The 18,265-nt window shown below is 38.2% G+C and overlaps 2 protein-coding genes across 2 annotated transcripts in view; both read right to left on the bottom strand.

The window, feature by feature from the left end:
* kcnq2b (potassium voltage-gated channel, KQT-like subfamily, member 2b) overlaps window positions 1–7,324 on the bottom strand; it is a gene marked incomplete at both ends in the record, with an annotated part of 41,173 nt that extends 33,849 nt beyond the window's left edge. The window contains 5 exons of the mRNA XM_080001216.1: window positions 1,505–1,680; window positions 1,777–1,903; window positions 4,397–4,487; window positions 5,674–5,821; window positions 7,192–7,324. Of these exons, the coding sequence (XP_079857342.1) occupies window positions 1,505–1,680; window positions 1,777–1,903; window positions 4,397–4,487; window positions 5,674–5,821; window positions 7,192–7,324 (675 nt within the window). The remainder of the gene's footprint in view (window positions 1–1,504; window positions 1,681–1,776; window positions 1,904–4,396; window positions 4,488–5,673; window positions 5,822–7,191) is intronic.
* A 7,571-nt stretch (window positions 7,325–14,895) lies between these two features.
* Window positions 14,896–18,265, bottom strand: part of ralgapb (Ral GTPase activating protein non-catalytic subunit beta) — a gene marked incomplete at both ends in the record, with an annotated part of 42,050 nt that continues 38,680 nt past the window's right edge. Inside the window, 2 exons of the mRNA XM_080001215.1 lie at window positions 14,896–14,909; window positions 16,018–16,140. Coding sequence (XP_079857341.1) covers window positions 14,896–14,909; window positions 16,018–16,140 — 137 coding nt within the window. The remainder of the gene's footprint in view (window positions 14,910–16,017; window positions 16,141–18,265) is intronic.

The following is an 18,265-nucleotide window of genomic DNA, read 5'->3' as shown; positions in this document are numbered from 1 at the left end:
TTGGTGATGTCCCGTCTCGACTACTGCAACGCCCTCTTAACAGGCTTGAGGCCTGTGCGGTGAAGCCACTACAGATGATACAGAATGCGGCGGCGCGACTGGTGTTCAACCAGCCAAAGAGGGCACATGTCACTCCGCTGCTCATCGAGCTCCACTGGTTACCTGTAGCCGCCCGCATCAAGTTCAAGTCTCTTATGCTGGCCTACAGAGTGATTGCTGGGAATGCTCCCGCCTACTTAAATGCTCTTGTAAGAGCACATGTTGCCCCCCGGATGCTGCGCTCATCAAATGAGCGTGGCCTGGCTCTGCCGGCCGTACAGCCACGGCAATCCAGGTTATTCTCATTTGTAGTTCCACGTTGGTGGAACGAGCTGCCAAAAATGACCAGAGCGGGGAGCTCCCTCTCTGTCTTTAAGAAGCACTTGAAGACCCAGCTCTTCAGTGAGTAACTCCTGTCCTAACCTACAATTACTTAGCACCACCTTGCAGTATTTATTGTTAAACTAATGTTGTTGTTACACTAATCTCTGTCGCAATGTAGCTTGAATGTTATTCTCCCTTGTAAGTCGCTTTGGATAAAAGCGTCTGCCAAATGACCAAATGTAAATGTAAATGTAAATGTTCACGCGTAACGGCCGATCATTGTGTCACCCGACAGGTATGGAAGCCTTCACACCTATCCCATTCATATGCAAACGCATTGACCAAAAAGCTCCACATCTCAATGGAGCAATCCACCCCTTTCTGCACAAGAGGGGAAAACTCCTCTCTGTAGACACTACACACACACTACACACTACCCACACACTACATACACTACACACACTATACATACCCACACTACCCACACTAAACACACTACACACCCACTACATACGTACTACACACACTATACATACACACACACACACTACACACACACTACACACACTACAAACTACACACACTATACACACTACACATATAATACACACACTAAACACACACCACACACACTACATACACTACACACACTATACACACACACTACACACACACTTAACACACTACACCCACTGCACTCTACATACACTACACACACTATACACACACACTACATACACAACACACACTATACACATGCTACACACACCACACACACTACATACACTACATACACTATACACACACACTACACACACACTACACACACTACACACACTACACTCTACACACACTACACACACTGTACACACACTACACACATACTACACACACTACACACATGCTACACACACTACACGGACTACACTCTTCACACACTACAGACACTACACACACACTACACACACTACACACACTACACGCTACACACACAGAGTAATCTTTCTCTTTAACATAAGAGAGGAGACAGCAGAGGTCACGCTGAAGCAGGATCGATAATCCTGATCAAAACTGAGGATCAATAACCCCGAGATACACACTCATTTAGCCAGTCAGTTAGCCCGTCAGTTAGCATGTCTACCTTGCTGTGGGCGTAGACCACGGAGCCCAGCAGCTTCCAGGTGCCTCCTCGTCGGTCCATGCGGATCATGCGCAGGATCTGCAGGAAGCGCAGACTGCGGATCGCCGAGGTCGCAAAGACGTTCCCCTGCGTCCCCGCGGCGAGCACCGATATGGAGGCTATCAGCACCATGATGTCTGAGAGAGAGACAGGCAGACACACAGGATGAGAGACAGGCAGCGAGAAAGGGATTGGAGGCTATCAGCACTATGATGTGTGAGACAGACAGGTACCAATGACGCAGAAGGGTTTCCTGGCGAACTTCAGTCTCCCTCTCCAGCCTCGGTAGCGGCAGCAGCATCCTGCCGCCCAGATGCGCACAATGTACTCCACCCCGAACACCACAATGGTCACCACTTCCTGTTGACATAACACAACTTCCTGTTTACATCGCACCACTTCTGGTTGACATCACACCACTTCCTGTTTACACCACAACAATTCCCGTTTACATCACAACACTTCTTGTTTACATCACAACACTTCCTGTTTACACCAAAACACTTCCTGTTGATATCACACCACTTCCTGTTGACATCACACCATTCCTGTTTACATCACACAACTTACTGCTTACATCACATCACCTCCTGTTTACACTACAACACCACCTGTTTACAGCGGAACACTTCCTGTTGATATCACACAACTGCCTGTTTACATGACATCACTTCCTGTTTATATCGAAACACTTCCTGTTTACATCACAATACCTCCTGTTTACATCAGAACTCTTCCTGTTTACACCACAACACTTCCTGTTGACATCACATCACAACACTCCCTGATTACATCATACCACTTCCTGTTTACATCACAACACTTCCTTTTGACATCACACCACTTCCTGTTCACTTCACAACACCTCATGTTTACATCACAACACTTCCTGTATACCACAACACTTCCTGTCTACTCAGAACTCTTCTTGTTTACATCACACCACCTCCTGTCCAAATCAAAATGCTTCCTGTTGACATCACACGACTTCCTGTAAACAGCAGAACACTTCCTGTTTACATCTCTTCACTTCCTGTTTACATCACAGCACTTCCTGTTGACATCACACCACTGTGTGGAAGTGTTCTGTTTCAACAGAGAACAGGAAGTGTTCTGTTTCAACAGGGAACAGGAAGTGTTCTGTTTCAACAGGGAACAGGAAGTGTTCTGTTTCAACAGGGAACAGGAAGTGTATTTTTTCCCGACACTGTGTGGAATACTCAGTGGCGGCAGAAAGTTGAGCGGAGTTTATCGGTATGGTAATTAGCTGTTATGTTAATTGGATGTTACGTTAATTTGGTGTTATGTTTATTAGCTGCTGTGTGAATTAGCCCCTGTTTATTAGCTGTTATGCTAATTCGTTGTGATGTTAATTAGCTGTTATTTTAATTAGCAAATGTGTTTATTAACTGCTATGCTAATTAAGTGCTGTGTTAATAAGCAGTTATGTTATTTAGCCACTGTGCTTATTAGATATTATGCTAATGTATGGTTATGTTAATTTTTTGATATGATAATTAGCTGTGATTACCGCTGCTCATTAACTGACTAAATGTTTTATCCCAAAATGTATGGAGAGCTGTTTGGGGTATTTAGTAATATTATATATTATATTAATTATTATTGTCTTATGTTTTTTATATTTAATATATGTAATATTATCTACTACATTATATGTAATATTACATGTAATATTATATTATATTATATGTAATGTCATATGCTGTATGTAATATAATATGTAAAATTACATGTAATATTATTTGTTATATTACATGTAATATTATGTTATATTACATGTAATATTATATGCTATATGTAATATTATATGTAAAATTACATGTAATATTATTTGTTATATTACATGTAATATTATATGCAATATTATATGTAATATCACATGTAATATTTTATGTTATATTATGTCATATTATATTTATTATTATATGTAATTTTATATGTAATATTATGTTATATTATATGTTATATTATATGTAATAGTATATGGTATATTATATGTAATATTATGTTATATAATATGTTATATGATATGTTATATTATATGTTATTTTATATGTTATTTTATATGTTGTATTATATGTTATATTATATGTTATATTATATGTTATTTTCAATGTTATATTATATGTTATTTTATATGTTATTTTATATGTTATTTTATATGTTATCTTTAATTTATATTATATGTTATTTTATATGTTATATTATATGTTATTTTATGTTGTTTTATATGATATATTACATGTTATATTATATGCTATATTACATGTTATATTCTATGTTATATTCTATGTTATATATGTTATATTAGATGTTATATTATGTTATATTATATTTTATATTACATGTTATATTATATGTTATATGTTATTTTACATGTTATTTTATATGTTATATTATATGTTATATTATATGTTATTTTATATGTTATATTATATTTTATATTATATGTTATATTATGTTATATTATGTGTTATTTTATATGTTATATTACCTGTTATATTATATGTTATTTTATATGTTATATTATATGTTATTTTATATGTTATATTATATGTTATTTTATATGTTATTTTATATGTTATATTATGTTATATTATATGTTATATTATATGTTATATTATATGTTATTTTATATGTTATTTTATATGTTATATTATATAGGTGTTTGAGGTGACGATAGGAACCTTATGGTGGAAGGTGAGATCCTGGTGCATGTTAGTATTAGTAGGGGTATATTTTCAGTATTAGGAGGGGTATATTTGCAGTATTAGTAGAGGTGTACTTGTAATATTAGTAGTATTATTAGGGGTATATTTGCAGTATTAGTACCAGGATGTATAGAGCATCTTCAGAACTTTTCTCGTATTCTCTGATGGTGGAAAACACAGAGAGAACCAAACAGGAGAAGACCAGCACGAACCTGGAAAGAGAGACAGGTTGAGAGAGAGAGAGACATGTAGGGAGAGCGACAGGTGGGAAGAGAGTGACAGGGAGGGAGAGAGAGAGGTAAGGAGAGAGACAGGTAGGGAGAGAGACAGCTAGGAAGAGAGAGACAGGTAGAGAGAGAGAGAGAGAGAGAGAGAGAGACAGGAGGAAAGAGAGAGGTTGGGTTATGTCAGACAGCATCTTTACAGATCATCAGGAGGAAGAGGAGGCAAAGAGGAGAAAGAGGTGAAGAGAAGGGGGAAGAGGATGAGGAGGTGAAGAGGATGTGAAGAGGAGAGAAGGAGGAGGTGAAGAGGAGGAGGTGAAGAAGGAGGTGAAGAGGAAGTAAGGGGGGGAGGAGGAGGAGGAGGTGAAGAGGAGGTAAAGAGAAGGTGAGAAGAAGGAGCCGAAGAGGAGGTGAAGAGAAGGTGAGAAGGAGGTGAAGAGGAGGTGAAGAGAAGGTGAGAAGGAGGTGAAGAGGAGGTGAAGAGGAGGTAAGGGGGGAGGAGGAGGAGGAGGTGAAGAAGAGGTGAAGAGGAGGGGGTGTGAAGAGGAGGGGAAGAGGAGGAGAGGGAGGAAGTGAAGAGGAGGTGAGGGGGGAGGAGGAGGAGGAGGTGAAGATGTGGGGGTAGAGGATGAGGAGGAGGAAGTGAAGAGGAGGTGAAGAGAAGGAGAGAAGGAGGAGCTGAAGAGGAGGTGGAGAGGAGGTAAGGGGGGAGGAGGAGGAGGTGAAGAGGAGGAGGAGGAGGAGGAGGCGGAGGAGGTGCAGTGCTGTCTCAAGTTGCAGCTGATTTGTTTGAGGAGGAAACAATGTCTGTGTGTGTGTGTGTGTGTGACAGACAGGGAGCTGGTCACACACACAGACAGTGGGACAGACAGACAGGTAGTCAGTGGGACAGACAGACAGGTAGACAGTGTGCCATACAGGTAGACAGTCAGACAGACAGTGGGAGAGGTAGACAGTCAGACAGACAGACAGTCAGGAAGGCAGACAGACAGGTAGACAGTGGGACAGACAGACAAACAAGTAGACTGGAAGTCAGGCAGACAGACAGACAGTCAGTCAGACAGACAGGCAGGAAGGCAGACAGTAGACAGGCAGTCAGCAAGACAGACAGGCAGGTAGACAGTGGGACAGACAGTCAGGTAGACAGGCAGTCAGACAGACAGACGGTGCTCACACGTAGGCATGGTATATGAAGGCCCAGCCGCGTGGTCTCTCCAGGACGTTGTACAGGAAGTTCTGCAGACGGCGATAGAGGGCGTTCCTCCTGGGAGGCCGCCTCCCCCCTGCCACGCCCCTGCGAGGCCGCCTCCCCTCCTCACCCCCTGGGGGAGACGCAGGACAACATGGTGAGGACCAAGCCCCGCCTTTAGTATATGTAGTATTATTATACTATATGTACAAATTTGGTTTATTTGGCATATATCGCATATTTTGTATATTTGGTATATTTGGCATATTTCCTATACTGCGTATATTTGGGATATATCGCGTATTCCGCATATTTCGCATATTTTGTATATTTGGCATATTTCCTATATTATTTATATTTGGGATATTTCCCCTATTTCACTTATTTTGCATATGTCGCATTTTTGGTATATTGCGCATAATTCACATATTTTTTTACATTTGTTTTATTTTTCATATTTGGTATATTTGGCATATTTGGTATATTGGGAATATTATAATATATTTGGTATATTTGGCATATTTGGTATATTTGCTATATTTGGTATAGTTGGAATATTTTAGTCTATTTGGCATATTTGGTATATTTGGCATATTTGGTATATTGGACATATTTAGTATATTTGTCACATATGGTGTATTTGGCATATTTAGTATATTTGGCATATTTGGTATATTGTGAATATTTGGTTTATTTTGTATATTTCCCATATCTTGTATATTTGGGATATTTTGCACATTAAGCATATTTTGCATATGTTGCATATTTAGTATATTTTGCACATTTGGTATATTGTTTACATTTGGTATATTTAGCATATCTTGCATATTTGGTATATTTGCCATATTTGGTATATTGGAAATATTTTAGTATATTTGGTATACTGACATATTTGGAATATTGGGAATATTTTAGTATATTTGGTTTATTTGTCATATTAAGTATTTTTGGCATATTAAGTATATTTGGCAAATTTGGTCTATTTGGTCTATTTGGCATTTTTTTGGCATAGTTGGTATTTTTGGCATATTTGACATATTTAGCATGATTGTTATATTTGGCATATTTGGTATATTTGGCTTATTTAGTATACTTTGATTATTTGGTATATTTGACATTTCTTAGCATTATAGTATTACAGTGAGACCACTCTGTTGGGTGTTGATTATATTAAATATAAAACAATATAAAACATGCGCCAAGCTGCAGACACATCGTTTGTAAACATAATGTTTTCATATTTTGAAGGATAAAAAAGTATCTATGTATTAAAAACAGTGACATAGTTCATGTATCTTTGTGGTTAGATGCATGATGCTGCCCCCGGTGGACAGACGGCGAGTGACACCGATAACATGCTTTTCTATTATAGTGAGTCGGTTACTCGCGTATTGATATTGTCTGATATGATTTGTGTCATTGTTATTTTTCATATTATTTATGCATATTCTGTTTGTTATGTCCATCTGGACCGATATCCTATCGCTCCAGATGTTCCTCTACCTGCTATGAGCTGCGCTCCATCCCGGCTGGACTCGGTGCCTCCGGCCTCCAGACCCACGAAGCCGACCTTCAGCCTCTTCTGGTCGGCCTGGGCCGCGGGGTACACCCCGCCGTTCCGGGACTTCTGCACCATGCCGGACCGCAGCAGCACACCGGGGACAGAGCCGCTGAGTACCGGGCAAGGAGCTGCCGAGCACCGGGGAGAGCCTCACGGAGATCCGGCACACCGTAGCCTCAGTGCGTCCTGAGCCGCACGGAGCATCCCGGTGAAGAACCGGAGCAGAGCGAGAGAACCGCTGAGCAGGAGGAGGAGGAGGAGGAGAGGAGGAGAGATGGAGGGGTGGAGGGATGGAGGGGGAGACAAATAACCGCTAAGTACCACAAGAAGGAGGAGAGGAGAGGAGGGGGAGATGGAGGGAGAGACAGGCAGGGAGGGAGGGAGGGTGGAGGGAGAGACAAGCAGGGATGGATAGGTGGAGGGAGGGAGGGTGGAGGGAGAGACAAGCAGGGATGGATAGGTGGAGGGAGGGAGGGTGGAGGGAGAGACAAGCAGGGATGGATAGGTGGAGGGAGGGAGGGTGGAGGGAGAGATCCGCAGCAGATTCCTATTTCCGGTCATGTGTAGGAAAAACAGATAGGGAATCTACCAATCAACTAATGAATCAACTGATCAATCAACTGATGAATCAACTGATCAATCAATTGATTAATCATGTAATCAATCATATGATCGATCTGATCATTGGTTTGATCAATTCATTGCTACTACCTCACTACATACTGTATACATATTTACTACATACCCTGCATAGTACTACAGTACTACTACATACCCTGCATTGTACAACAGTACTACACACTGCTGCTAGGTACTATTTACATAGGTCCAATCATTTAATGTTAAACTGATATTAAACATTTATTAAACATTGATTAAACATTTATTAAACATTTAAACATTTATTAAACATCCATTAAACATTTAAACATTTATTAAACATTTATTAAACATTTAAACATTTATTAAACATTTATCAAACATTTATTAAACATTTAAACATTTATCAAACATTTATTAAACATTTAAACATTTATTAAACATTTATTAAACATTTAAACATTCATCAAACATTTATTAAACATTGATTAAACATTTATTAAACATTTAAACATTTATTAAACATGTATTAAACATCTATTAAACATTTCAACATTTAGTAAACATTTAAACATTTATTAAACATCTATTAAACATTTATTAAACATCTATTTAAGATTTAAACATTTATTAAACATTTAAACATTTATTCAACATTTATTAAACATTTAAACATTTATTAAACATCTATTAAACATTTCAACATTTATTAAACATTTAAACATTTATTAAACATCTATTAAACATTTATTAAACATCTATTTAAGATTTAAACATTTATTAAACATTTAAACATTTATTCAACATTTATTAAACATTTAAACATTAATTAAACATGTATTAAACATTTATTAAACATTTAAACATTTATTCACATTTATTCAACATTTATTAAACATTTAAACATTTATCAAAAAATATTCAACATTTATTTAACATTTAAACATTTATTAAACATTTATCAAACATTTATTAAACATTTAAACATTTATTAAACATTTATTAAACGTTTAAACATTTATTAAACATTTAAACATTTATCAAACATTTATTAAACATTTAAACATTTATTAAACATTTCAACATTTATTAAACATTTATTAAACATTTAAACATTTATCAAACATTTATTAAACATTTATTCAACATTTATTAAACATTTAAACATTTATTCAACATTTAAACATTTATTCAACATTTATTCAACATTTAAACATTTATTAAATGTATTGAATTATTGATGACTATTACTGATGACTCGATTATTGATCACTGGATTAATGATCACAGTATTACCGATCACAGTACCACTGATCACTAGATTACTGATCACAGATTATTGATCACTGGTCACTGATCATGTTAGTTTGACAACAGACATTTCTTGACTTAGTTCACAGGTCAGAGGTCAGGGCTGCTGGAACAGGGCGGTATAGAAGCTGGCCTCTGATTGGTCGATGCCGTAGCGCTGCAGCATCTCACTGATCTTCTGCTTCCGGCGGACGTGGGAGGAGGCGGAGTCACTGTCCAACCGTCGCCGATGGCAACTGTTCAGAACTGTCTCTCTGACCATAAACCCTGGAGAGACAGACAGACAGAGAGACAGACAGACTCATTTATTCTATGATTAAAATAAGATCAATACCTGTCTTACTGACTGTATACCTGTCTCACTGACTATATACAGTATGTAACAGTGACAGTATACCTGTTTCACTGACTGTACTGTATACCTGGGTGTGGGTACATGGGGTTTCCTCCATGTAACAGCAGTAGGACCCCCACCCAAAACATGCAGAACATCATGGTCTTACCAGCGATGGACACTTGTAATTGGTCCCCGGCGGTCGCTGTATGCTGCCCACTGTCTCACTGACTGTATACCTGTCTCACTGACTGTATACATGTTACACTGACTGTACACCTGTCACAGTGACAGAGTATGTATGTATATACTATGTAGATGTAAACATGACTCAGGCAGAGAGACAGTTACCGAGAGTCCTTCTACTGACGATGGCCCCGTCTCCCGGGCTGAAGCTGCTGACAGCGTCTCCATGGAAACAGAGGCGGAACAGACCGGTTCGTAGAGGATGGATGAAGATCAGCTGCACCTCTCTGTCTGAAACCCTGGAGAGACAGACAGGTGGTTAGAGGAACACCTGGACATGTCTGTCTGAAACTCTGGAGGGACAGACAGGTGGTTAGAGGAACACCTAGACATGTCTGTCTGAAACCCTGGAGAGACAGACAGGTGGTCTTAGTAATGTGTGTGTGTGTGTTCTTACTGCTCTAGTGTCCCAGGAAGGAAGTCAGACACGGGAAAGCTTCCTGCACACAAACACACACACATTACAATGCTACTAGTTATCAGTCCAGTTGGTTACATGCTACTAGTTACCAGTCCAGTTGGTTACATGCTACTAGTTACCAGTCCAGTTGGTTACATGCTACTAGTTACCAGTCCAGTTGGTTACATGCTACTAGTTACCAGTCCAGTTGGTTACATGCTACTAGTTACCAGTCCAGTTGGTTACATGCTACTAGTTACCAGTCCAGTTGGTTACATGCTACTAGTTACCAGTCCAGTTGGTTACATGCTACTAGTTACCAGTCCAGTTGGTTACATGCTACTAGTTACCAGTCCAGTTGGTTACATGCTACTAGTTACCAGTCCAGTTGGTTACATGCTACTAGTTACCAGTCCAGTTGGTTACATGCTACTAGTTACCAGTCCAGTTGGTTACACGCTACTAGTTATCAGTCCAGTTGGTTACATGCTACTAGTTACCAGTCCAGTTGGTTACATGCTACTAGTTACCAGTCCAGTTGGTTACATGCTACTAGTTACCAGTCCAGTTGGTTACATGCTTCTCGTTACCAGTCCAGTAGGTTACATGCTACTAGTTACCAGTCCATTTGGTTACATGCTACTAGTTACTAGTCCAGTTGGTTACATTCTACTAGTTACTAGTCTAGTTGGTTAAATGATTCTAGTTACTAGTCCAGTTGGTTAAATGATTCTAGTTACTAGGCTAGTTCGTTAAACGAGTCTAGTTACTTGTCCAGTTGGTTAAACAATACTATTCACTCATCTTGTTGGTTAAACGCTACTAATAGTCTAGTTGGTTAAATGCTACTAGTTACCAGTCCAGTTGGTTACCTTCTACTAGTTACTAGTCTAGTTGGTTAAATGCTACTAGTTACTAGTCCAGTTGGTTAGATTCTACTAGTTACTACTGTAGTTGGTTAAATGCTACTAGTTACTAGTCCAGTTGGTTACACCCTACTAGTTACTAGTCCAGTTGGTTACATTCCACTAGTTACTAGTCTAGTTGGTTAAATGCTACTCGTTACTAGTCCAGTCGGTTACATTCTAATAGTTACCAGTCCAGTTGGTTACATTCTAATAGTTACCAGTCCAGTTGGTTACATTATACTAGTTACTAGTCCAGTTGGTTACATTCTACTAGTTACCAGTTCAGTTGGTTAAATGCTACTAGTTACGAGTCAAGTTGGTTACATTCTACTAGTTACTAGTCTAGTTGGTTAAATGATTCTAGTTACTAGTCCAGTTGGTTAAATGATTGTAGTTACTAGGCTAGTTGGTTAAACGAGTCTAGTTACTTGTCCAGTTGGTTAAACAATACTATTTACTCATCTTGTTTGTTAAACGCTACTAGTTAATAGTCTAGTTGGTTAAATGCTACTAGTTACTAGTCCAGTTGGTTACATTCTACTAGTTACTAGTCTAGTTGGTTAAATGCTACTAGTTACTAGTCCAGTTGGTTACATTCTACTAGTTACTAGTCTAGTTGGTTAAATGCTACTAGTTACTAGTCCAGTTGGTTACACTCTACTAGTTACTAGTCGAGTTGGTTACATTCCACTAGTTACTAGTCTAGTTGGTTGAATGCTACTCGTTACTAGTCCAGTTGGTTACATTCTACTAGTTATCAGTCTAGTTGGTTAAATGCTAATCGTTACTAGTCCAGTCGGTTACATTCTACTAGATACCAGTCCAGTTGGTTACATTCTAATAGTTACCAGTCCAGTTGGTTACATTCTACTAGTTACCAGTCCAGTTGGTTACATTCTACTAGTTACCAGTCCAGTTGGTTAAATGCTATTAGTTACCAGTCCAGTTGGTCACATTCTATTAGTTACTAGTCCAGTTGGTTACATTCTACTAGTTACTAATCCAGTTGGTTACATTCTACTCGTTACTAGTCCAGTTGGTTAAATGCTACTAGTTACTAGTCCAGGTGGTTACATTCTACTAGTTACTAGTCTATTTGGTTAAATGCTACTCGTCACTAGTCAAGTTGGTTACATTCTACTACGCCGGCGCTCCGGTTACTTACTAGTTACCAGTCTAGTTGGTTACATTCTACTAGTTACTAGTCCGGGAGGTTACATTCTACTAGTTACTAGTCTAGTTGGTTAAATGCTACTCGTTACTAGTCCAGTTGGTTACATTCTACTAGTTACTAGTCTAGTTGGTTAAATGCTAATCGTTACTAGTCCAGTCGGTTACATTCTAATAGTTACCAGTCCAGTTGGTTACATTCTACTAGTTACTAGTCCAGTTTGTTACATTCTACTAGTTAACAGTCCAGTTGGTTACATTCTACTATATACTAGTCCAGTTGGTTACATTCTACTAGTTACCAGTCCAGTTGGTTAATTGCTACTAGTTACTAATCCGGGAGGTTACATTCTACTAGTTACTAGTCTAGTTGGTTACATTCTACTAGTTACCAGTCTAGTTGGTTAAATGCTACTCGTTCCTAGTCCAGTTGGTTACATTCTACTAGTTACTAGTCTAGTTGGTTAAATGCTACTCGTTACTAGTCCAGTTGGTTAAATTCTACTAGTTACCAGTCCAGTTGGTTACATTCTACTAGTTACTAGTCTAGTTGGTTACATTCTACTAGTTACTAGTCTAGTTGGTTAAATGCTACTAGTTACTAGTCTAGTTGGTTAAATGCTACTAGTTACCAGTCCAGTTGGTTACATTCTACTAGTTACTAGTCTAGTTGGTTAAATGCTACTCGTTACTAGTCCAGTTGGTTACATTCTACTAGTTACCAGTCCAGTTGGTTCAATGCTATTAGTTACCAGTCCAGTTGGTCACATCATATTAGTTAATAGTCCAGTTGGTTACATTCTACTAGTTACTAGTCCAGTTGGTTACACTCTACTAGTTACTAATCCAGTTGGTTACATTCAACTAGTTACTAGTCCAGTTGGTTACATGCTACTAGTTACTCATCCAGTTGGTTACATTCAACTAGTTACTAGTCCAGTTGGTTACATTCTACTAGTTACTGGTCCAGTTGGTTACATTCTACTAGTTAGTAGTCCAGTGGTTAAATGCTACTAGTTACCAGTCCAGTTGGTTACATTCTACTAGTTACTAGTCCAGTTGGTTACATTCTACTAGTTACCAGTCCAGTTGGTTACATGCTACTAGTTACTGGTCCAGTTGGTTCAATGCTATTAGTTACCAGTCCAGTTGGTCACATCATATTAGTTAATAGTTCAGTTGGTTACATTCTACTAGTTACTAGTCCAGTTGGTTACACTCTACTAGTTACTAATCCAGTTGGTTACATTCAACTAGTTACTAGTCCAGTTGGTTACATGCTACTAGTTACTCATCCAGTTGGTTACATTCAACTAGTTACTAGTCCAGTTGGTTACATTCTACTAGTTACTGGTCCAGTTGGTTACATTCTACTAGTTAGTAGCCCAGTGGTTAAATGCTACTAGTTACCAGTCCAGTTGGTTACATTCTACTAGTTACTAGTCCAGTTGGTTACATTCTACTAGTTACCAGTCCAGTTGGTTACATGCTACTAGTTACTGGTCCAGTTGGTTCAATGCTATTAGTTACCAGTCCAGTTGGTCACATCATATTAGTTAATAGTCCAGTTGGTTACATTCTACTAGTTACTAGTCCAGTTGGTTACACTCTACTAGTTACTAATCCAGTTGGTTACATTCAACTAGTTACTAGTCCAGTTGGTTACATGCTACTAGTTACTCATCCAGTTGGTTACATTCAACTAGTTACTAGTCCAGTTGGTTACATTCTACTAGTTACTGGTCCAGTTGGTTACATTCTACTAGTTAGTAGTCCAGTGGTTAAATGCTACTAGTTACCAGTCCAGTTGGTTACATTCTACTAGTTACCAGTCCAGTTGGTTACATGCTACTAGTTACTGGTCCAGTTGGTTACATTCTACTAGTTACTAGTCCAGTGGTTAAATGCTACTAGTTGTGGCACGGTGGTGCAGTGCATTGCACTGCTGCCTCACAGCAAGAAGGTCCTGGGTTCCATTCCCACCTGGGGCGCTGTTGGCACTGTGCTCTGGTGGGTTATCTCCCAAACAGGAGCCTTTCTGTGTGGAGTTTGCATGTTCTCCCCATGTTCACATGGGGTTTCCTCCACCTTACGTCAGTAAGGACCCCCACCAAAAACATGCACCCATCATGGTGTGACCAGCGATGGACACTTATCACCTGGTCCCCGGGCGCGTCCACGTACGCTGCCCACTGCTCCTGGCTGTGCCCCCGGAGGAAGGACAAGCCAGGATGGTTCAATGCAGAGGATCCATTTCACCGGCCACCATCAAAGTGTGTGTGTGTGTGTGTGCAAGCATGTGTTGTAGTGTGGTGTGTTGTGTGATAAATAAAGACTGTTTCTTCTTTCTTCTTTCTTCTACCGGTCCAGTTGGTTACCTTCTACTAGTTACTAGTCCAGTTTGTTACGTTCTACTAGTTACCAGTCCAGTTGGTTACATGCTACTAGTTACTGGTCCAGTTGGTTACCTTCTACTAGTTACTAGTCCAGTTTGTTACGTTCTACTAGTTACCAGTCCAGCTGGTTACATGCTACTAGTTACTGGTCCAGTTGGTTACATTCTACTAGTTACTAGTCTAGTTGGTAATAGTTACCTAGATCTTCAAAGCTCTCAAGCCACACAATAAGAACTTTGAACCCGAGTAATGGAAGACAGGAAGCAGCTGTCTTACTGCTGTTAGCTGGAGAATACTGGGGGGACAGACAGGTGAAGGAGGAGAGATGGACAGACAGGTAGAGAAGGAGAGAAACACAGGTAGGGAGTAGAGAGAAGGACAGTGAGATAACTGAAAAGGAAATTAATTGAGTTGAACAGATCAGTAAATAGAAGCTACTGACCCCTGGTGGTGGAGCTTGGTTCTGCAGGTCTGCAAGCTGCTCAGGTGAAGGCCCCACCTCCAGGCTACTCTCTGGCCAATGAGGATCAAGGTGGGAGGGGCCACAACCAGGAAGTACAAAATCATGAAGAGAAGCAAACACATGCTGGGTCTGTAAAAGTGTACTACATACTACGGAGTACATCCGATAAACTACATACTACATGCTACTATACTTATATATACTTCATGCTACGTGGTACATACTACATATAAATATACTTATATATACTTCATACAACGTAGAACATACTACGTACGAAGTAGTACATACTACTATACCTATATGTACTTCATACAACATAGTACATACTACCTTCTATGTACTACCTTCTATGCACTAGATACAACATAGTACATACTACATACTACTATACCTATATATACTTCATACTATGTTGTACATACTACGTAGTACATACTACATACTACATACTACATTCTACATACTATTTGGTACATACTACATGATACTATACCTATATATACTTCATACTACTTAGTACATATTACAAACAACTATACTTAAATGTGCTTCATACTATGTACTGCATACTACATTCTATGTACTACATTCTATGTACCACATACTAGGTGGTACATACTACATACTACATACTACTAAACCTATATATACTTCATACTAGGTAGTACATATTACATACTACTATACTTAAATATAATTCATACTACGTAGTACATACTATATTCTACATACTATTTGGTACAAACGACATACTACAGTACCTATATATACTTCATAGTACGTAGAACATACTAAATACTACTATACATATATACTTCATACTACGTAGAATATACTACATACTACTATACTTATACATACTTCATACTATGTAGTACTTCATACTACATTCGATATACACAGAGAGAGAGAGGGAGAGAGAGACAGGGAGTCTCACCTGAGGAAGAGGAGAGACAGGGGATGATGAAGTCCACTTCAGACAGAGCGTCACGATATTGAAACACCTGGTTCTTTCCTCTGGACACATCCCCTCCTCCCTCGTCCATGGCAACCAAGTTCTCTGAGACAACAACAACAACAACAACCGACTGATGCACGGTGGCACAGTGCATTGCACTGCTGCCTCACAGCAAAGGTCCTGGGTTCGATTCCCGCCTGGGGCGCTGTTGGCACCGTGCTCCGGTGGGTTATCTCCCAAATAGGAGCCTTTGTGTGTGGAGTTTGCATGTTCTCCCTGTGCTCACATGTGGCTTCCTCCACCTCACGTCAGTAAGGACCCCCACCCAAAACATGCACCCATCATGGTCTGACCAGCCAGGATGGTTAAACGCAGAGGAACCATTTCACTGGCACCACCCAAAGCATGTGTTGAAGTGTAGTGTGTGACGATTAAAGATTGCTCTGTTCTTCTTGTTCTTTATAACTGCTATGACAAGTTGAATAATGCTATGAATAGTTTACAACTGCTATGACTAGTTTATAACTAGTATGACTAGTTTACAACCAGTATAACTAGATTAGAACTGTATGACTAGATCATAACTACTATGACTAGTTTATAACTAGTATGACTAGTTTATAAATAGTATGACTAGTTTATAACTGTATGACTAGATTTCAACTGGTATGACTAGCATATAACAGTATGACTAGATTATAACTAGAGTGACTAGTTTATAACTAGTATGACTAGTTTATAAATGGTATGACTAGTTTATAACTGCATGACTAGATTATAACTGGTATGACTAGATTGTAACTGTATGACTAGATTATAACTAGTATGACTAGTTTATAGCTAGTATGACTAGTTTACAACTCTATGACTAGATTATAACTGTATGACTAGATTATAACTACTATGACAAGTTCATAACTAGTATGACTAGTTTATAACTGTATGACTAGATTGTAACTGGTATGACTAGTTTATAACTGTATGACTAGATTATAACTGTATTACTAGTTTATAGCTAGTATGACTAGTTTATAACTGTATGACTAGATTACAACTGATAGGACTAGATTATAACTGTATGACTAGATTATAACTACTATGACTAGTTTATAACTAGTATGACTAGTTTATAATTGTATGACTAGATTACAACTGATAGGACTAGATTATAACTGTATGACTAGATTATAACTACTATGACTAGTTTATAACTAGTATGACTAGTTTATAATTGTATGACTAGATTATGACTGTATAACTAGATTATAACTGGTATGACTAGTTTATAAATAGTATGACTAGTTTATAACTGTATGACTAGATTACAACTGCTATGACTAGTTTATAACTGTATGACTAGATTATAACTGGTATGACTAGTTTATAACTGTATGATTAGATTACAACTGGTATGACTAGTTCATAACTAGTATGACTAGTTTATAACTCTATGACTAGATAATAACTAATATGACTAGTTTATAACTGTATGACTAGATTACAACTGGTATGACCAGTTTATAACTCTATGACTAGATCATAACTAACATGACTAGTTTATAACTGCATAACTAGAATACAACTGGTATGACTAGATTATAACTACTGTGACTAGTATATAACTAGTATGACTAGTTTATAACTGTATGACTAGATTACAACTGGTATGACTAGTTTATAACTCTATGACTAGATTATACTTGTATGACTGGATTACAACTGGTATGACTAGTTTATAACTGTATGACTAGATTACAACTGGTATGACTAGTTTATAACTGTATGACTAGATTATAACTGCTATGACTAGTTTGTAACTGTATGACTAGATTACAACTGGTATGACTAGTTTATAACTGTATGACTATATTATAACTGTATGACTCGTTTATAACTAGTATGACTAGTTTATAACTAGTATGACTAGATTATAACTGTTATGACAAGTTTATAACTATATGACTAGATTACAACTGGTATGACTAGATTATAACTACTGTGACTAGAATATAACTAGTATGACTAGTTTATAACTGTATGACTAGATTACAACTGGTATGACTAGTTTATAACTCTATGACTAGATTATACTTGTATGACTAGATTACAACTGGTATGACTAGTTTATAACTGTATGACTAGATTACAACTGGTATGACTAGTTTATAACTGTATGACTAGATTATAACTGCTATGACTAGTTTGTAACTGTATGACTAGATTACAA

This window comes from Zeus faber, assembly GCF_960531495.2.
Source record: "Zeus faber genome assembly, chromosome: 5".
Taxonomy (NCBI): Eukaryota; Metazoa; Chordata; class Actinopteri; order Zeiformes; family Zeidae; genus Zeus; species Zeus faber.
This window is presented reverse-complemented; position numbering and strand designations above follow the sequence as displayed.